General features: G+C 33.6%; 1 protein-coding gene across 4 annotated transcripts in view; it reads left to right on the top strand.

Moving 5' to 3' along the window:
- Window positions 1-22,260, top strand: part of Rap1gds1 (Rap1 GTPase-GDP dissociation stimulator 1) — a 96,740-nt gene that overhangs the window by 41,211 nt on the left and 33,269 nt on the right. For 2 of the 4 annotated variants that reach the window (XM_042701582.1, XM_042701581.1), the window contains exons 4-5: window positions 2,395-2,520; window positions 14,805-14,951. In XM_042701582.1, the coding sequence (XP_042557516.1) occupies window positions 2,395-2,520; window positions 14,805-14,951 (273 nt within the window). The remainder of the gene's footprint in view (window positions 1-2,394; window positions 2,521-14,804; window positions 14,952-22,260) is intronic. The other 2 variants (XM_042701584.1, XM_042701583.1) reach the window with 1 other exon arrangement.

The raw sequence follows: 22,260 nt of genomic DNA, 5'->3' as shown, positions 1-22,260 counted from the left end.
AGATAGGAATGCAGGTCGTGTTAAGTTTTACTGCCATCGAGGTAGAACAACTCCTATTAACTAAAACCTTAAAATTGAACTCTTACATTGAAGGCTGTACATTATTCAGAAAAAGACATACACACTACATATTTTTTTACATATATCTAGCTGAGGCATGGTTTGTTTTTTTTTTTTGAGGCATGGTTTTTAAGATTCATTGAGAACAGCTACCACTACTCCTCAGTTTAAAGAGAATTTTAGGGGCATATTCTTTATTCGAAGCCTGACAGTTTTGCCTTTACACTAACTGACACTTGAGAACTTTACTAGCTTTGATTAATATTTGCAAGCAAAAACAAATCAGAGCAGTTTTCTTATACCATAATTGTCCTATAATTATATAGGAAATATCATTATTTTAAGAATTTCCCACACTATCAAGAATTGGTACTGTATATTTTAGAATTCAGAACATGGGAACAAAGAAAAATAGTCATTGGTTGACTATATTCACTGCTAGAATAGCAGCTGCAAAATAAAGAAATAATATGATATAATAGGTTCCATAAAGTAAATCTGAAAGTCATACCATTCCTAAATTTTTTAACAGTGATCAATGAAATAATCTCAACTGTTGGAATCTTAGTTTGGTGAGCAGGATAAAAAGCATCTGTCTTGGAGTAATTTGGGTTGAAGTACTTGCATATGATTGATGTGTCATATAAAGGTGATCATGAATTTGGGGACATAATTTGTTAACAAGTGATAGGATATTACTTACACTCCTGAATTTAAAGCTATCAACAATAAACTTTAAAATTCAGCTTTAAAATAGTAGGAAGTCCTCTTAATCTTAGAGGTTTTAGTTAGTGAAAGTTCCAGTAGTGTGACATCCTTCACTTGGGAGTACCTCTGTGATAGAAAGATGAAAGAGTTGTTTCAGAGATGATAGATAGCTCTGGCGAGAGTGCTATGTGATTTTTTTTTTTTAAACGAAAGGGGTAAAAGGGTTAAGCATAGACTTTCTTGAAAAGGTTATTTTACTAGGACTGATTATACATTGAGGATTAGCTCTTTGTTGACTAACTGTATTAACCAGAACATATTGTTAATAGATTATGATGTCCAAAGTGGCAGCCCCAATACTGGTGATTGAAGAACACTGGTCCATCATGAAGCACTGTTTTGTTTTGTTTTTAAGAAAAGAGCATGTATTTCTTTTAAGCAACTATGGGAATATTATTGGGAGTTATTAAGTAGAGAACTGTGTATTATAAAGATAAGGGAAAAATTAGTTTCAAATACAGAGAGCTTAACCTTTGGTGCTTTAATACATATGAAACATAAAGTAGATTTTAATAAAGAATAAGAATGAAGATAAGCAGTTTGTGATTCTATCAGGTTTTACTAACTTTAAAAAAACCTTGTTATTTATAAGACTCACTGGACTAGTTTTTTTTGTTTTTGCTTTTGTTTTTTTTGGGGTCCAGTTGTGGGGCCTGAACTCTGGGCCTGGGCGCTGTCCCTCAGCTCTTCAGCTTATAGCTAGCGCTCTACCACTTGAGCCACAGCGCCATATTTTTTTTCCTGCTTATGTGGTGCTGAGGAATTGAACCCAAGGCCTCTTGCCTTCAAGCTCTCTACCACTGAGCCACCTTCCCAACCCCTGGACTAGCTTTTGAAATTCATATTTTTGCTTTTTAGAGAACATAGAAAAGACTAGGCAATTTGATGGCTTGTTTTATAACTGTATTACTTCAATTATCAGGCTCATATAAAGAAAATTGCGGTCATTACATACTGCTTCTAAAGCACATCCAGTAACGCTTAAGAGGTTGGTGATAAATTAGATGTAATAAAAGTTCATTAAAAATTCTTTCGGTTTATAGAAGAGATTATCTGTAAAGAAAAAAATGAGCCAGTGGCTCACACCTGTAATCGTAGCTACTAAAGAAGCTAAGATCTGAGGATCATGGTTCAAGCCAGTCTGGGCAGGAAAGTCCATGAGACTCTTACCTACAATTAACCACCAGAAAACCAGAAGTGGAGCTGTGGCTCAAGTGGTAGAGCACTAGCCTTGAGCTGAAGAGCTAAGGGACAGTGCCCAGGCCCAGAGTTCAAGCCCCATGACTGACAAAAAACAAACAAACAAACAAACAAAAAACCGAAGGGGGGAAAAAACGAAGAAAAAGATGACCCTACTCATTTTTGTGTACCTTTATCATGATGTAGTAGGGTTATAAATGGGGTGTTTTTAAACAACAATAACAAATATATATGTGTGTGTATGTGTATACTCCGCAAATATTAAGCCACTTTAAACATTTTAACAGTCAGTACTGTGTTATGAAGAGAGATGCATTACACAAGTTGTGAATCTTAGGTTTTTACTTTAATATCTCTTATTTTCAGAATTTATGCGAATTCCTTGTGTGGACGCTGGATTGATTTCACCACTGGTGCAGCTGCTAAATAGCAAAGACCAGGAAGTGCTGCTTCAAACGGGCAGGGCCTTAGGAAACATATGCTACGACAGCCGTAAGTGTTGCCCTGTCAGTGATGTGTTTAGAATTTCTAAGGATTATGATTTCCAAATTAATTTTGCTTTGCTATTAGGTCTGACTTTGCTAGGCTAAGAACTCAACATGGACCAGTATGATACAACTCTTATTTCATAGACCCAAGAGAAATTTGGACCGTGTATTCTCTTTTTTTTTTTTTGGGGGGGGGGGTCTGGTAGTGGGCCTGAACTCTGGGCCTGGGCGCTGTCCCTCAGCTCTTCAGCTCAAGGCTAGCGCTCTACCACCTGAGCCACAGCGCCACTTCCAGCTTTTTTCTTTTGCTTATGTGGTGCTGAGGAATCGAACCCAGGGCCTCAGGCATGCAAGGCAAGCGCTCTACCACTGAGCCACCTTCCCAGCCCCATGGACCGCGTATTCTCAACAAAAAGTTACAGGGAATGCATTTTGTCTTTCCCTCCTATCACAATAAGTAAATTGCAAAATTTTGAGGCTTTTAAATTAAGCAATATATATATATACATACATATATATATATATATAATATATGTATATATATACATACATATATATATATATATATATATATATATATATTTGAGTCTTTTCAATTAGGTTTTATTGAAGTACCATTACTGGATGAAAATGAGTATGGACAGTTTTAAAAGTTTCCGTCTGTCCAAATACATTTTCCTTCGCTGCCACAATAGAACTAATTCATATGAACTTAATCACTGTGTTCTCAAAAGCTAGATTGGCCCACTGCATTTGCATTGACTCCATTTCTCTTTGTCATATGTCATTGTCATTCTCACCGCCTTGTGTAACACACTGTGCTAGATAAAGAAAGCAGGAACATGCGGATATGGGTTTATTGAAAGTATCTTCTATTTCTACTTATTCTTTCTATGTGTCAATATTGAGTTTTCTTTGGGTGGGCGGAGTGCTATGGTTTGAACTCAGAGCCTTGTGCTTGCTAGGCTGGCATTGTTCAACTTGAGCCACATACCCAGCCCCCTTTGCTTTTTTTTATTTTTATTTTTTCCAATAGAGTCTCACTGTTTTGCCTGGGCCACCCTGAACCACAGTGCTCCTATTTATGTTTCCCACAGAGCTGACATGACAGGCCTAGGATGTGCCACTTGTGGAGCTATTGGTTTAGGGGAGGGTATTGTGAACCTTTTGCCTTGGCTAGATTCAGTATTACAATCTTCTCAATCAATCTTCACTCCCCCACCCCTCCCAAGTAGCTTGGATTATAGGTGTGAGCCACTGTTGTGGGCTTGAGTGTATTCAATTAAACTTATCCTGATTTTCCTTAGATTTCTTTTTTTTGGAGTCCAGTATTTATCATTCACCTTGAAAACCTCCTAGACATTTAGTTGTATTTCTTAAAAGAAAATATGTGGACCTTTCTATGTCAAGTAGCTCTTCAAAAAATGATTTGTAGAAAGTAAGAGTACCCAGTGTATTTCTGATAGAAGAAAGAAATAGGAGAATAAACTGCAGCTATCAGTTGCAACAGTTCTGTAGCTGTGGTGGTGTGGCAAGCCTCATTTCTTCTCCTTTCCTTTAGTTTTGTGCCCTAGTGATGATTGCTTAATTTAAGATACTAGTAACACATGGGACAACATTAATTTTAACTAAAAGTTTTCAATCCCCCTTAATACCTTTGTATTTTCTTACCTGCTCATCTTAGAGCATTAAATTTATTTGTAAAATGCCAGTGCTTTGTGTTTATAGGCTTTTGCATTTCATATTTATGACTTCATTAAATTCTATAGCTTGTCATAACAGGTCTCAAACTGAAATGTTTAATGTGTATTTTATGTTAATTTTAGCAATACGTAGTGCAAAGATGTCTACACAGTAGTACTTAAAGTTTGATGGGCTGTACGTGCTTGGGCAGTATTGATGATTTTGGTTTTTAGTCTTATCTTTATGTATTTGGTACTAGAACTTAAAGGTGCCAAAAGTAATGCTTTTTCCTACTCAGTTATTTTTGTATTGCATGTTATTTAAGTATGGGGAATATTTTCTGATTTGAGTACTTTTGTCTTAGAGTTTCATTTACTATTGGCGAAGTAGAATAAAAACAGGGAGCTCTTGTCAGTACAACTATTCTCATGGGTACTGAGTAATTTTTTTTCCTGTGTACACTAAAGAATCTTAAAGTTAGGATAGTAAATGTCCAGTTGGTTAATTTGTAACTTTGTGTGTTATTACAGCATTTAGCTTCTCTATTTTCTTTATCTTCTGAAAAGTTTTGTGGCTGTACTTGCAGCCATGAAATTAAATTTTTCTGTTTCATTTATTTACAGATATTTGCAACTACTTTTTCCTCATTTAGTTTGATGGAAATTATATTTAAATGGGTAATTAGACATAGTGAAAACAAGTCAGATTTTTTTATACTTTTAAACTGTAAGGGAAATGAAATTGGCAGTATTAGAAGTGAATAAATAAATGTAAGAACTAATTTATTAGTACAAGTAATGGGACAAAAATGTGTTCATTATGTAATGCTGTTTTATGCATATAATCTGTTATACTACATGCTTTTGACCCTTTATTTTAAATTAAATTTCTGTGATTGCTGCAGAATTATTATAAGAAAACTAAAGCGCCTATGTTTGAATTTCAAGAATGAGGTAGGAGTCTGTAAATGTAGTGCTGTATGGTTACTTGTGAATTTACTTGAAATACATTTCTCATTATTTTGTGATAATTGACATTTTTAAGATATCTGCAAGCTAGTTTTGTCTATTATGTTTTTAATGGCTTTGATGTTGATCAAGCAAGAACTGCTTATTGTTTAAGGAATAGAAGTCTACCTATGATAGCCTTCAAATACAAGGAGCTTCCTTCTTCCAGATAAATTGTATATTTTTAAATTTATGTTTATGTTTTATTCAACTTAACCTTTCTGAGTAATCAGTTGATTTACATTTTATTAATATACTCCAAATGAATAATTTTAGTGTGGTTTTATTCAGGAAGAGGGAGTAGGCTTGCAATAGATAGTGAAGACAATAGATATAGAAATACCCTAAGTCATCTGGAGAAAAACGGAGAGATTTGTATGCATAATATAGAAATTCTCAAGCATATTTGGCTAGCAGTTTACTTGAAAGAAGGAAAGTTCTCTCAGTAAAAGAAATACCATAAAATTCATGGAAATCTTCAGGAAAGAAGTAGGTCAGATTTCAGTTTTAACAGCCTCAGCAGTTCCCATTTTAGGAGCTCTTCCTAATGTAGAGGAAATGGTCTTATATAATCCTAACATCAAATAACAGACTGACATAACTATTAAATGGGACAAAATAAGGCTTTGTTGCTGATAAACTTTTTGAATCCTAGTTTCCTTCTTGCATAGGAGATGAAAGAATCACTAACTGGGTACATTCTTCATTTCAAATGGTCTAGTCTATTTTCTTTTACAAACAGACTCTTAAGACAGTTCATGTATGAGTTCCTCTTTGTAAGCATCCAGACTTTTGATAAGAGCCATCATTTTAAAACTCTTTTGCCCTTTAACTTTGCCAAAATAACTCTTTCTTTGAGAAGTTTAACATCTTTCAGATCAAAGTAGAGAGAAAAATTGCATTTTATTGCAGAAGGGAATCAGTAAAGCTGAATATCTTTTAAAACAGAGAGATTTAGTGTTATGTGTCCGAAACGCATGGTTTAGCCTGTTAGGTCGCACATCTCTCTCAAAGTTATTACAAATAAGGGAAATCATGGGACTTATGTTTCTTTGGGCCTGGCTTACTTCACTTAATATAATTTTTTCCAAGTCTTTCCCCACGGTATAACCCCTGTTCTCAACTGTATTTGATATTGGTGCCCTGCATCTTGTATATATACACTTCTCTGATTTGGGGAGGGGAAGGGAAAAAACAAAATGCTTAAATAGGGATACAGGTTGACCCATTGTAACAATGAAACTTACAAGACACTATGTTGAAAATGAACTTTACAATTTGAGGGGGGTGGTGGTGAATGTAGTTGTGGAGGTGGAAAGGAAAGGATGGTAGAGGAAAAACAAAGGAGAAGGCAATAATGCTTGATAGGAAATGTACTCCTTACCTTGCTCATGTAACAGTAGTAACTGTAACCCCTCTATACAGGGTTTTTATAGTAACAGACATGTTTTTAAAAAAAGGATTTGTTCTCTCCTTATCTGGCCATCTTTGTTACATTTCCCCTTTTATCAGGGGTTTTGCTTATACACACATTTTAAATTGCCTATATACTTAAAAGGCCCTAGAGTTTTGAAACCTTTGTGTTATATTACAGTCCTATACTTACAAAGCCAAGGGAAATAGTTGTGACCTGAGATTGTGGATATTACTAGTTCAGATCAGGTATTTATCTTTTATACAAATAGCAAAATTATTACATAAATGAACTGGGTATATATTTTTTTGGGGGGGGTCCGGTCGTGGGGCCTGAACTCTGGGCCTGGGCACTGTCCCTCAGCTCTTCAGCTCAAGGCTAGCACTCTACCACTTGAGCCACAGCGCCACTTCCGGCTTTTTTCTTTTTGCTTATGTGGTGCTGAGGAATCGAACCCAGGGCCTCAGGCATACAAGGCTCTACCACTGAGCCACCTTCCCAGCCCCGAACTGGGTATATTTTTTTTTTTTTTTTTTTTTTTTTTTATTGTAAAGCTACTATACAGAGGGTCACAGTTACATGAGTGAGGTTATGAGTACACTTCCTCTTGAACATTGTTACCCCCTCCATTGTTTTCCCCCTACCATCCCCTCCCTCCCTCCCTTCCCCGAGGTTCTTTTTTTTTTTTTTTTTGATTGTGATTAAATGATTACATAATTTCAAAGTCACAAGTTCATTCTAACTTCCCTGGAGCAAATTGTCTACCACAGTCTGTAATATATAACAGTGTTCACATGTTATATACCATATTTGTGATCAGCAGCATGAGGATATTTAGTAGTGGTTCAACCAGATGAGCGGGAGTTCTTTGTTTCTTAAGTCCTGTTAGTTTTGTCGTATCACTAACCTTTTGGATTTAGCATCCACTTATGAGGGAGACCATGTACCGTTTGTCTCTTCGTTCTTGGCTTACCTCGCTCAACATGATTCCTTCTAGCTCCATCCATTTCCCTGCAAATGCCATTATTTTGTCATTTCTAATGGCTGCATAATATTCCATTGTGTATAGATACCACAATTTTTGGATCCATTCATCTGTGGTGGGGCGAACTGGGTATATTTTTAAATTGACTAAATATGCCTCTGCAAAAATAAACTAAAGCTTATTTTTATTTCCTATTATTGGAAAGATGGGCGTGTTGAAGAAGTTTATAAGATACAAGTCTCTCATGATATGAAAAAACAATTATATTCTTGCTCATCAAGTGAATTTTCAAAATAATTTAGTAATCAGGCTACATTAATGTCCCCAAGAAGTTTACAGTGAGAGTGTAGGAATGGGAAACCTTATAAAGGAAGGCAGAAATAAATCTTTTAAGAATCAGGGGTACCATACTTAACTATATATAAGCATTCATTGAATCTAAGCTTCTTGGCAGCCAATATGAAAAAGAAATTGGCATCCTATGTAATTTTTTTTTTATCTTTTGCTAAAAGAAAGATTCCAGTTCTTTAAAAAAAAAAAAAAAACAGAAAAAATGCTAGGAGGGAATTATCATTAGGATAGCCTTAGTTCCCTAATGATTCTGGGTACATCTGTAGTTAAAATATATTTAAAGGTTAGTGACTGGTATGGAGTCTTTGATAATAGTTTTGCAGTCTTGTCCCTCTGATTCTTCACACTTAGTGGAAATAGGATATTTCTTTTGTTTTTTACTTGACATCAAGATGAAATCTCTCATTTATTAAATTGATTTTAAGAAACATTGGATTCTGTAAATTAGCTCTTTTTTTGCCACTGCTTGATCATTCCTCAAGTAGTACTAAGATATAAAAAGATAATACTTTATAAAGACATAGAGTAGAATTTTTAGTAATTTTTACTAGTTTTGTACATGGGAACGTGGAGACAGCATATGGCAAAAGAAGGTTTTTTGTTTTTTCCAGTTGAAGAAATCATGCATGTTCACCACAATAGTTATTTTTCTCTCCTGGATACCAAGTTACCTCCTAATTTGTTTCTGAGTCAAAAAGCCTAATTGGCCATTGGAATTTTCCTTTCCTGATTGAAAAGTTCTAGATGGGTGAAGGAAAGTCCAGTTGTAATACTTGAGAAGAAAAAGATTTTAATTGCATTCACATGTATTAATTGCATGTGCTTTTGTCCCCTTAATGCCTTCATTTCATCCATCTGTTAAAGATGAAATCAGAGTTCTCACTTAGGAAATGTAATTTCTAGTCTGCTTATTGAAGCTCTTATGTATTATCCTCTGTTCTTTTAAATATTTTAATTTTCCTAATTTTTGTCTTTGTAATCCACTTGAAGTACTGAGAACATTATCCTCTCATAAGTAGAGTTGTCCCTTTTATAAGTTGGGAGCATTTCACCTGGCTCAGTGGGCAGATGAAAAATAAATAATACTGCAAGGTGAATAATTCATATTTTCCTCAATGTAGAGGGGACAGTGTTTGAAATTTAGTTCTAGTTAGATTCTAAGTCATAACTGTATGTACATGTTTTCATATATAGTCTAGCATAGTTTCTTTTAAGTGTAGTATGTTACAAAGACATCTATTTAAAATATTTGGAATAGAATTTAATTTAATTAGTGTCTGACAATATAGCCACTCTCCTCCCAGTGTTGGGAATGCTCTACCATTGAACCACATCCCCAGCCTGACAGAATGATTTTGATCTTGAATAATTTTGTCAACAAATTGGAGCAATAAATAATTTACATTGTTAGCTTAATGCTATTTAAAAGTAATTTGGGGTAATTGTATGGAAATAATTTAGTTTGATAAATACTCATAGTCTTGCTAATAAACTAATATAGACAAATCAAAGTATAGGTAGTATAGAAATAAAGCATTTCTCTAGTAAATATATTGCCATTTATTCATCTTCTATAATATAATAGAAAATGTTTGTTTTGTTTTGTTTTGCCCTGGGGCTTGAACTCTGGGCCTGGGCCCTGTCCCTGAGCCTCTTTGTGCTCAAGGATAGAACTCTACCACTTGAGCCACAGTGCCACTTCTAGCCTTTCCTGAGTTTATTGGAGATAAGAATCTCACAAACTTTTTCTGCCCAGGCTGGCTTTTAGCCATAATCCTCAGATCTCAGACTCCTGAGTACCTAGGATTACAGACGTGAGCTGGCTCATAAAAGGATTGTTTTTTGGTTATTTTTTTTTTAAGGAGAATTATCAAACAGTTTGAACCAATGAAATCCACTGCTGTAGAAAAATTAACACTAATTTCAACAGGCAGCTTTGATGTGTCCATCAAATGCTGTGCCATGACCCCATTTGAATTTGTATGTGTGGTTACTAGTACTTGTTGGGAAATGAAAAGACTTTATTCTTTTCTTCTTCTCCTGATCTAGTATCCACCTATAAATACACCAACACTTGGAAATTTTCCTGCATAAAAGCAGCATTTAAACCTGAGTATAATATCATGTCACAAAATTACAAGTTTTATGCTTCCTTTTTGATGTATGACTATTTAATGATCATCGTGGCTTTTCCTTATGACTCATTTTTTTTTACTTCATTGATGTAATATTTATAGCTTTCTCTTTTATATCCAGTTTGAGGGATATTTTGCCTGTACCTGGAACAAGAAAAAAACATTGCTTTTGAATCATCTCATAAAAGATGTTGATAGGTTCTTTGTTTTTTCCATTTGAAAGCTTAAAACATGTTTGAGTATGTCTTTAGGTGCATAAAAATTTACTACTTAGGCCAAAAGATGGAAGAAATGTAAGCATTAGAATTTATTTTCTTTCCTAATCGAATTCATAAATACCTTTTGATGTTATCTTTTCAAATAGTATAGATATGTATGTCTATTTATCATTACCCTGCTCCAGGAAAATAATTTATTTTGTATTTGACAAAAGTAAATAGCATATTTTAGGCATAGATAGAAAAATTGCATAATAGCTATAATCTACAAAATTGATACTACTCATAATATTTTTCTTGGTACCCATACCATAGATCATGTAACTTGAGTGTTCACTGTTGTGCCTTTGTGTGTGCCTTTGTGTGTATAGATCAAATCATTAAATCCACAAATATTGATTGAACCCACTGTGTTCAGGGCACTCTGCCAGATAATAAGAAACATGGAAGTAAATAAAAAGCAAGAAGTCTCTATTTTTGTGGAGCTCGCATGGGAGATAATAGATAATAAACAAGTAAATATTACAAAGATATTTGCAGATTATGATCATTAGTGTCAAGGGAATTAATACAATGATGTAATGGAGAATATCAGAGCTATCTCTGAGGATGTTATTTGAACTGGTGATTGAGAAAGAATGAGCTAGATATTTATAGAGAGAAAGGGAAGAATATTGCTTGTGGATGTATAAGCAGAGAGGAGAATCTGTTTAGCCTGTTGACATCTCGATTCCTTTAGCAGTAGACTGTCTCCCCCCCCCCCCCCCCCCCCGTGATAATGGGCAAACGGAAGGTGTTTTCTTTGTGTCTTGGCCATCCATGTGTGCCTGCATCACAGGACATTTTCTCCATGCTCTTGTTCCTCTCCCAGTGATAGACTGCCAATAACTGCCACCATGAATATGTAAATCAAAGCATAAGTGAACCATAAAATAGAAGCAAGGACAGCAGGATGCCGGTGATTCATGCCTATAATCCAAGCTACTCAGGAGACTGAGACCTTAGAATCTCAGTTCGAAGCCAGCCCAGACAGGAAAATCCATGAGACTCTTATCTCTAATTAACCACCAAAAAGCTGGAAGTGAATCTGTGGCTTAAGTGGCAGAGTGCCAATCTTGAGCAAAAAAAGCTCAGGGACAGCTCCAAACCCTAAGCTCAAGTCCAAGAACTTGCCACACATGTGCACACACAAACACACAAATAGAAACAAGGACAGACTACAATGAACAAGATACAGGTTCATATAGAAACCAAGTAAGTGTTCCATCAAAGGTAAGAACTGAGTTTTTAAAGGGAAAAAAGGGAGTAGGAGGAGGATTACATGAGGTAAACTGAGGTATTAAAAATGCAAGGAAGGTTGTTCTTGGTGTCTTCTCTTTTCTCTGTGAAAGTGAGTGGGAAGTATACTTCTGTGCAGAGGTTGGGAAGGGGAAGAGAGCTTGGACAGTTCATCATGATAATGAGACAAAGTTGTGTGTGAAAGATTACACAGTGCAGCGAAGGGTTTGTTCATGCTTTTAGGTCTGTGATTTTACAGTTCATATCACATAATTGCTTCATTCTTGGTTTTGCCTCAATGTTTTTTATTAAAGCGCATTCTCTAGGAGTTTGGAGACTTCTTGTTCTCAGAATGGATCTCATTGAATGGCTCTGTGACTTACCATGAATTTTGATAGGCTAATTACTTTTTTGAGATGGACTATTGGAACCATAATATGTATTTAAATGTAAAGTCCAACTCTGATGTAGTGTGAAGAATGATCAAACTTGTTCTGGGAGCTACTTTTGTGACAAGGTTCATCATTGAAGAATGTAGAGTTGGTGGTTGTACTTTTTCCAGTGGCCGGATGCTTGTAATTATGGGAAATTAAGGTATAAATTCCATTTCCATAGATGATAGCTCAGGATGTCTTACAAATTCAATGTTACTTATTAGGAAAATGGCTAAAAGTGAGTTTTTGTGCATATATGAGTTTGTGATGAGCTTTATTGAAATTGTTTTTGAATGACCAATAATATTTATTTAAATAATATAACAAAATTGTAGATCCACCTATCTATTAAAAAAAGATACATAGGCTTGTACAATGATAACTGTTCTGGTGTATATTTAAAATTGTATCACTTGTTTTGGTAAGGAACAATCATTCCTTAGAATCACTAATTTGTATGAAAACTTTTAATAAAATCCTCTTTTACTTTATTTCCTTAGCTATTCTGTTTAAAAATCAAGAAGGAAACTAAGAAACTAAATATTACTATATTCAGTTGTTAGTATTTTTTTCTCAAGTAACTATTATTAACATGTTTTTTTCTCAGATTTGATCATTTCTAATATGGAGATTGAATTTTTATTCTCACCAACTCTCAATAACTGTCATGAGTAAAATGCTGTATTAGAGACAATTCAAAACGGGAAGGAAAGAGGGAAAGAAAGGAAGGGAAGCATTGTGGCTCTGAAAAATGTAATGAATTGGCCTCATTATAGTTAGGCTCAATTTTATTTCATTATAAAATCATTGAATAAATTTTTAATTGGTTTCATTATTGATTTTTTGACACTAATTTAGTGACCATAAGCAACAAAACCTTTAACAGTCACTGCAAATAGGCTTGGTATAGTTTAGCTATTCTTTAAGATTTTTACTAAATCCAAAATGTGCAGTTTATATATTGATATTGATATATTGATAGCCCTGGTTTCCTCAACAATTAGAATGAAATACCATTTAAGTTTTGCAAATTTCAGGTTGAGATAAATTATACGTTCATATTACTGAGTGCTTGAATCTTGGGTTGGTAATCCTAATTTGGTAGTCCATTTTTCTATGACATTGTCCACACACAAAGTGGCCAATAATCTAGATAATTTACATTTGTTATTGGAACTGAAGCTTGAGAAATTGAATTTCTAGGGTTTTGTTTGTTAAGTTTTGGTTTTTTTGCAACATTGTTGCAAGAAACTCACCCATCCTGCCTCAACTAGTGTGCTAGAATTACATATGTGAGTCAGCATGCACGGCTGAAATTTAAGTAATTTCTTAAGTGAAATTTGAACAACATTCTTGGCTGATGTGTAATAGGACAATATAGTTTTCTATGAACCTATTAGCTGAATAGCATAAGGTACTATTGTGTATGTGTAACAGTATAATACAACTAAATGAGCTTTTAGTGTGAGTTCCTGACTCACACTAAAAAGTTCCTTACTTTTTTCAAAAGTATGATAAGTTACATATGGATATTTGTCTGTGTGTACATAAGAAATGATATGTAGCAAACTTCCATTGTCTATAATATGATTCAGCCTCACTTGCAAAAAAATGACTTTAGAAAAACTTTTTAAAATTTTTTTTATTTTGCTACCTTCACAACTTAATTCCTTTGTGTGCTGTTTCTTATGCTCGATATATTGCTGAACTGGCCACTAGGGCAACCAGTCAGCAATTGAAATGTAGCTGACTTAAATGTTAAAATATACTTGGGTTTTTAAAATTTTATTATGGGGAATGTAAATATTTCCCTAATAATTTATATAATGATTGTGTTATTATGATATTTTGGACATATTGGATTGAAAAAAATAGAATATTACTAAACTTAATTTTTAATGTGTTTTTTACTTTTTAATGAGGCTACTAATGAAATTAAATTACACACATGGTTTACATTGCAGCTGTCATAAGTCTGTTGGATAGCACAATTCGGTAGACTATCATATTTTAATATAAGGAGTTCAGATTTAGAAAGACATATATTGTTACTGTTTCTTCCCATTTCTATATTCAAAGAACAAAAAGTATTTCATATGTTCCAGTAGTAAAATAACACTTATTATGTTCATGGTACATAATAGTATGTGAACCATCATTTGACCAGTGATTGTAATTTGAAAGACATTGGTAAGGTAGAATAGAGGTAATAAAAAAATAATAAAACACAAGTCAAGAATAAAAGAAAAAAAGAAGGAATGTGCTCTGGCTAATAGAAAACATAATTACAGAGACTACAGTACTAATATTTAGGCATTACATATTGTGACCTAGAACTGAATTTAGTCATGTGCAATTTTCTTGGATAATAGCTAACTTTGAAATACGCTCTAATAAAATATCCTTAGCAGTTTCCAAGGTGAGGAATATTTAGTTCCACTTTCTTTCTTACACTAAACTATCATTTGTTAAAGGAGAGAGGTTGGAACTTCCACATCATAAACAAGGACTCAGAGAAGTTCTTTCAACTCTGATGTGATACAGGCGAGAATATTTTTCCCCTCTTAATTAAAACGTAATTGTCTCTTTCCCCCCATCCCACCCCCATTTCCATGTTTGTTTGTTGTTGTTGTTTTTCAGATAGACATTCTTAGCACCCGTCTTAGGATTATTTTCTACTTACTAAGTAATGAATAATGAACACTGTTATGTTTTGTATTTAAAGTTGTAAGGTACATTTCTTTTTTTTTGTTTTATTTTTAATTTAACTCTTTGTTTTACAGATGAGGGCAGGAGTGCAGTTGGCCAAGCAGGTGGTGCACAGGTTGTAGTTGACCATTTAAGGTCACTGTGCAGTATAACAGACCCCGCCAATGAGAAGCTCTTGACTGTCTTTTGTGGCATGCTGATGAACTATAGCAATGAGAATGGTAAACAAACCTGAAACCTTGCTTTATCTCTGGGGGAAAACCTTAAAATAATCTTTCCTATAGTATACAACAAATACTTGAAAAAATGATGAGCAATGATTTATATTATTAATATAAAATCAATAGTTAACTTATGTTACAGTGTTTTACAATTACACAATGGTCTACTGAAAAGGATGAGGTTTTGGAGGGTCACCCATATCAATTAATACCAGCCCCAAATCAAAACCATGTGGTGTGGCTTAAGTTTTCTTCCTATAAACATTTTAGAAATAACACCAAAGTGGCCTCATGTTTATTACTTATTATTAATAAATGCCAGAAGTAGTCTTACACATTGTTTTAGAAGAAATTACTTAATTATATTTACTTGGAAAAATATTTAAATACCTCTAACAAAATCTGGCTTTACTGAGAAAATAAAGTTCAGAATAATTGAAGGGAGTTCATTTTAGAAATGGGTGGTAAAGTCTTTTAAATAGTTGTTGTTTTTTTTTTAGAAACTGAAAACATTTTAGAACCTGACTAAAGATAACAATTTTCAGATGCCCTATATAATAAGTTTAATGGGAAGAAAAAAATGTTAAGATTTCATATTAACATTTATGTGACAAGATTCTGATCATTGTCATCTTACGTAAAAACACTTAAATTTCAAATGTTCTGCATATATAACACAAATAAGACTTTTCTGTGATTTGTTTCAAGTGGCATTATTTTTAATTAGCATACATTAGTTTAGGGGTGGGGGGGGCTCATATTTACAGAGCATTCCAGTCTACTCCCCTCTATCATCCTTCCTTCCTAAAACAATTTCAACAGGTGTCATAGTTCTTTCCATTGTGACATTTTAATTTTTAGTCTTTCTCCATATATTTACATAATGAATGTGTAATATTGTTCCTTACTTTCATGTATTCTAAAGACATAAGACCTTTCTTGAGTATTTTTTTTTCTCTTGTTGCATTCATGAGTCCTAAGAAACAATCTCAAGTCAAAAGTAACAAGTGAACCTTAAAAAGTGACCATTTATGATTGGTCCATGATACTCTGTGACAGTGAGCAGGAGGGGCTGTTGCAATTTAAGAACTGAGGTTGAGAGTACTATTCTACTCTCTCACTAGCTGTTTCAGTGAGGCAACTTGGCCAAATACTCGTGGATGTTTTGAAGAGAAGATGGGGAAAGGAAGCTGAAAAATCTAGCTTTTCCAGATGACATCTGATTTCCATTTTTGTATTGGTTCTGGGACTTGAACTCAGGGCCTGGGCACTGTCCTTGAGTCTTTTTGTTCAAGACTAGCACTCTACCACTTGAGCCATAGCTCCTCTTCTGGCTTTTTCATGATTAGTTGAAGATAAGAGTCTCATGGACTTTTCCTCTCTGAGCTGGCTTTGAACCTCTGTCCTCAGATCTCAGCTTCCTGAGTAGCCAGAATTACAGGTGTGAGTCATCGGCACCCAGCTGATTTTTTTTTCAGTTTTGTATCCCATTTTCTTTTTTAACACTGTACAAGCTAAACAGAAAGTATCTTCAAGACTTATCCAATGCAAGGGACACCAATTTTAAACCTAAATTTTAAATTGCTCTTAATATAAAAGAGTTCTTATTGATATTTCTCTACCCTATGAAACTTGAGCTAAAAACATTAGCTAGTCAGTCTGGTCAGTTACTTATTTTTTCAGTGAATCCTTTAGGAAGAGGGAATAACATAAATGCTAAAAGGTAAATTAGAAAGGCCAGATCTGGGCAAATCTAAAATGAGGGGCTATTTCCTAAGCAATTGAAACTTAACTATAATGCAAAGGCATCTGAATTTCTTTAAGAAATCATCAGACAGTTGTTCATGTTCCTTCTTATCTCTAACTTCATTCCATGCCAAGTATTCAGTGGGAGATTGTTGTAAAAAGGTTTATGAAGGGAACTAATCATGAAGCCGTTAATAGCAGAATTAGTCTTATATCTAAACTACTTGTTAGTCCTTTGATAAAGCTGTTTTAAAAAAAAATCTATGTAAAAGGTTGGGAAATGATCAAATAATGCTTAAAAGAACCATGAACTCTCATCCAAAGCAAATAGAGACTGAGTTTCTGCAGCAGAATTTCAGAGTGTGGAGATATATAATTTGAGAGTAATGATTTATAGTATGCAGAGTTCACCATCTGCATATATAATACACAACGAAAAACAAATAAGAAAAAACGTCTATACTGTGGAAAGCTGTATTAACTTTTCTCAGAGTATTATGAGAGTAACAATGGTGATTTTGTTTTATTATTCCCAAAGCTGTAGTTTGAACGTACCTTTTGAAACTTAGTAGATATAATCCCAGTAACTGGAGTACTGAAGAGAGATGTGTACTACTCCGGGTGAGCCTGGGCTACACAAAGAGTTTAAGGCTAGGCTAGACAACTTAGTAATATATGCCTCAAAAAAAAGAAAAGAAAAAAATAGAAGAACTAAGTTATTTTTAGAATTAAGAAACAAATGCCCAACAGTGAACTGTTGTCTTCTTTCTCTGTTCCTTTTTCTCTGTCATGAGTACCTTTGTGAAGTAGTTCTTTTTCTTTATAATGTTTCATTTAGGTCTTCCTGAATCTGCATCTTTATTTTTGTCTTCAGTGCTTACTCTTTATAGTTTGTGTTAAAGACTTAACCATTAGGTTATCTTTACTAACTTCAGATCATTTGATATTGATCCTGTTCACTAGATGAATTGCTAAGATTTAAAAAAAAAAGATAATAGATAATTTTTGAAACCTGGGAAGCACTTTCTATTAGTATTGACATATGAAGTTTTTTTTATATATGAATTTACCATTGAATGTCAATACACAAGTCTCTGTTAATTTGGGAATAGAATATATGAATGATTAAGTATCCTCCTTTCTGTTTCATCAGAAAACAAAACTGTTTTGGTGCCAATGACTTAAACCTTTTCTAAAGATGGGGAACTTTTAGCTGCATAAACAATTATTTTAATATGCAGATAAAACAGTACTGAAATTGACCAATTTAGTTCCTCTGAAGAAAATTTTTCATGTTTTTTTTTATTTGTCCTAAAGCATATTAGCACCATACTGAAGTTTAAATGTACCTTGATTCAGAGACTTCTGTTTATGTTTTGAAAAGTTTCATGTTTTTAAATTGTTCGCTTTTATTTTCATCAGTATGGAGGTTTGAACCTAGCTAGGGCCTTAGGCTTGCTAGGCCCGCCTAGCAACTTAGTTATTATTCCTTATCCAGGTACATGGCATTAGTAGAAAAGAGTACTAGAAAAAAGAAATAAGTATCAGGAGTATAGTTAAAAGTTTTCCACAAGCTTAGGAAGTCTGCCTGTGTACACTTGGAAATTGACTGTTGATGGAATAGAAGCAAACTCATAATCTAAAGCGAAGCCCTTAAAGACCAGAATAAGACCTTTTTAAGGAATTTATTAATGGAAATTATTATTACAAATATCCATGATTTATCAATAAATAATACCTAGTGGAAACTGTCACATTTTAATTTTTATCTTAATATAGTTAACAGGGAAGGAATAAACTGTTCTAACTCCCCCCAAAATGTTTTAAATGACAAGAAGCTATAAATGTGCCACTAGGAAAAACTTATTTCTTCTGAAATTATTAACATAATATGCAGTTCATTGCTTCTTTATCTGACTATATATAATAGCTATATGTTTCTGTAAGTGATTTCTGTAAATGACACTAATACTTTTCTTATATCTTAGTGTAACACCCTAGTTTTGAAAGACTAATTTTTTCTTTTGCGTGGTTCCTGAAAATTTTCTAACATCTTTATAATAATTCTCTTACTTGCTGCATGGACTGATGGCATAAGATAATAAATACATGGCCTCTTTTGAGGCCATTTCTTAACTAAGATAATTAATTAGTTAAGAAATTATCTTAGTTAAGAAATATAATTCATAGGTTATGCTATTGAAGATAATAACTGAATTTAAGTATTAAGAGTAGTACTTTAATTTGTTTGTTTAAAAACAGATCTGAGAAGTCTTTTCTAATTTAAGGATCTAGTTTAAAGGTAATTGATTTGTGCCCATTTTTTTCTATCAATAATTTCATACTTCTAATCATGCTGTCCATTATTTCTGGTGAGACCTACCCAATAATTTGTTTTATTTTTCTTCATATTTGAAATAAAAAGATATTAGCTGGGAATGATACTAATTAAAAAAAAAACAACCTGAACAGCACTTTAGTCTGAGCTATGTGTTTATTCTATATTCCTACATTTTGGTACTACTTTATTATGGGACTTAAGGATTATTTCCTAGACATTAGATTTTAGAAAAATGGTGTGTGTTTAAGTTCAAGTCTTTTGAAGCCCAATTTGTCAAATTAAAATTCTCTAGTGTGTTAAATGAAGTTAAGTATGTTGAAGTTTTTTGTGTAGCTGAGAAGTCGGTAGGCTATTTTATTATATACTCTTATTCTTGTATTCTTTAACTGCTATTTTCTTTGTTTACAAAATATCTGAACTTTTATGTCCTTCACAAAGAGTTTTCTAATCACTTTCCTGAAACAGGTTGTATTCATGAAGTCCTACTACAAACGTCATTTGAAAAAAAAATTCCATGTAAGACCAATTATTCTGGTGCCTTTTGCTAATTCTGCCTATTCAGTTAGGCTCAGTTAGCCTATCGTCATAATCCTAAACTGTTACTGTAATAATGCTGCTCCTTCATAGACTCCTGCTAACTGTTTTATTAGAGATGCATCAACTACACATACTGGTATTAATTTGCAGCTCTCCAGCCCTTGTAGAATGAACTTCTGAATGCAGAAATCTGAAGTTTTTATCTCAAAAAAAAAATGAAATGGTTTTTGTAGTTGTACTGTCTATGATTTCAGTAGCCTGTATGTAAAGCTTAGCACTATGTTATCAGAGGAGCAACATTGTCTTGGCCTTACCAGCTTTCAAAGGGTTCTGCATTGATGCTAGCATATACCATGGTACCTTGTGGTACTGCCTAGATGTCCACCAGTAACTGGGGGCAGTGCAAAGCAAAATATGTGTCTGAAGTTGATTTTCTCTGACATTATTTCATTTTCCACAAACGATTTTCATGAATTCCTTTTCTGATTAATCATACTCTGACTGAATATTATTTTTGAGATTTTTCTTCAAATTTGAAAATTTGAAGAAAATTTTCTGAAAATTTGAGGCATGGGGAAATGATTTTTTTTATCTCAAATTCACAAGCTTTTAAAGAGTTTCCAAGTTGGATTTTTTTATTCCAAGACTCACTGCTTTAATGAAATTAAGTAGTTAAAACAGTTGTTCACACTTTGTTTAATGTTGTAAGTTTCTCAAGAGAATATATCTGTGTTCTCCATTATTCAAGTTTGTATAATTTTTGCCATCATGAATTGCTGCTGTTTTGCATCTCACTTAACTTATAGATATTCAACATATTCCTTCTTTTGAAAAAGAATGCCAAGAAAGTCACACTGGGTCAGAAAGACTGGGTCTCTCCTTTGTTACTGATGCTGCTACACTAAGTTAAGATGTGATTGTAGCAAGCACATAATACTGAACATATGAGAATTTTTAGTTCTAGGAAAGACAGTTCTAGGAAAAACATTGAGCTGCCTGACCTTCCAGTTTCTGATATTACAGCTAGAAGTGAATAATAGATTTTTGTTTATTAAATTAATGTATCTCAGATTTAGGCCACTTGGTAAAGTCCATTCAGAGAGAAATTGCAAACCACTTCATGTAAATTAACTTCTAGAAAAAATAGCAATCTAACATGGTATTATCTAAATAGTTTTCAAAATGGTTATAGGCTAGAAATTTTAAATGTGGAGATGTGGATAATTTATTATTATAATTTGTATGTTTTAAATAACACTGTAACATTGTGTGATTTTTAAGTTGTGAAAATTAAATAATAAAGCTATTCTTTTAAAGGCCAGAATATCATTTTGTGAAATAAGAACTATTTGCATTATTAAACTTAGTCTATAAGGTCTGCATGTTCAAATATAAATGAATCTGGCATTTAGCTTAGTTTGTTATACAAAAATTCAGGCCTATAATTTAAACTATATAGATGTGGCCTTTATTTCACAGTGCCACCATATAAAAGCAGAGATTGAATTGGGTTTAAACTACAGCTACCCATGTTCCTCTTAAAAATACTTTTAACCTTTAAGACTTTTTTTTTCTGAGATGAAAGCATAGTTTTCTTTTTGTTTTGTTTTTTGTGCCCGTACTAGGGCTTGAATTCAGGGCCTGCTTACTGGTGCTCTGCCACTTGAGACACAGCTCTGCTTCTGGCTTTTATGATGGTTGGTTGAAATTAAGAGTTTAAGTGGCTTTCTTGCGTGTGCTTCAAAGAGCAATCTTGAGATCTCAGCCTTCTGAGTAGCTAAGATCATAGGTATTCACCAGCAGCACTCACCTGGAAGTATCGCTTTTTAATGAGATAGCCATTTCTATAAATTTTATTTGTGGCAGTATTCAGTATAGCCAGAGTAGATATGCAGTAAATAATTTAACCTGGAGTGATAGAAGGGAAAAAAATTATCTGTTAGATTAAAATTAGCTGTGACTGGATTGAGGATACTAAATGTGTTAGGCCTCTCACAGATGATTAAGCCTTTTTTCCTAATTTTCTTGTGATTTTTGCTTTGCAGTTTTTTGTTGTTGTTGTTGCTACTGTCCTATATTACTCATACATGTAATTTTGTTATCTTTAAAACCTTTTTAAAGGAGAAATTTGGCCATGTAAAAGACTATTTTCAAAAGTCAGAAAGAACTTTTGAATTCTCCTTTCAGTTCTTCAAATTTTAATGTAAATGTATTGTTTTGAACCTCCAGCATTCTCAATATTTTGATTATAGTTTCTTTCCTTTTCTTTTGATATTGTTTTATGTCATTGAAATTTGTAACCTGGGGATGGAAGCAGTACTCTTGATGCAAAACACAATAGATCTATGATTTCGGTAAAAAAAAGGCTTTTAAAATAATGGATTTAAAGTTGATTTTATACACATATAAGTGTGTTTGACTATCATCAACAGTTAGGTGTCCACTCTCCTGATTGGTCAACAAAAAGATACTGGATAAGAGTCAGCAAGAAAGTCAGGCCTGCACTTGTGCCTGTATGTAGTTGGTGCTAGTCACCCTCCAACTAGCCCTATTTATATCACTTTCCTTTTCACTGTTATACGGCTAAAACCTGCTTATAGTCTGGAGTGCCCTTTCACAGAGAAATCACTTCTAATTTTTATTTTATACCCTGCTTTTAGAAATACAGATGTTCCATTATTGTTT

The sequence above is a fragment of the Dipodomys spectabilis genome, unplaced genomic scaffold, assembly GCF_019054845.1.
Source record: "Dipodomys spectabilis isolate Male_0828 unplaced genomic scaffold, ASM1905484v1 ptg000297l, whole genome shotgun sequence".
Lineage (NCBI taxonomy): Eukaryota > Metazoa > Chordata > Mammalia > Rodentia > Heteromyidae > Dipodomys > Dipodomys spectabilis.
Note: the sequence above shows the minus strand (reverse complement) of the source record. Positions and strands in the feature narration are given on the sequence as shown.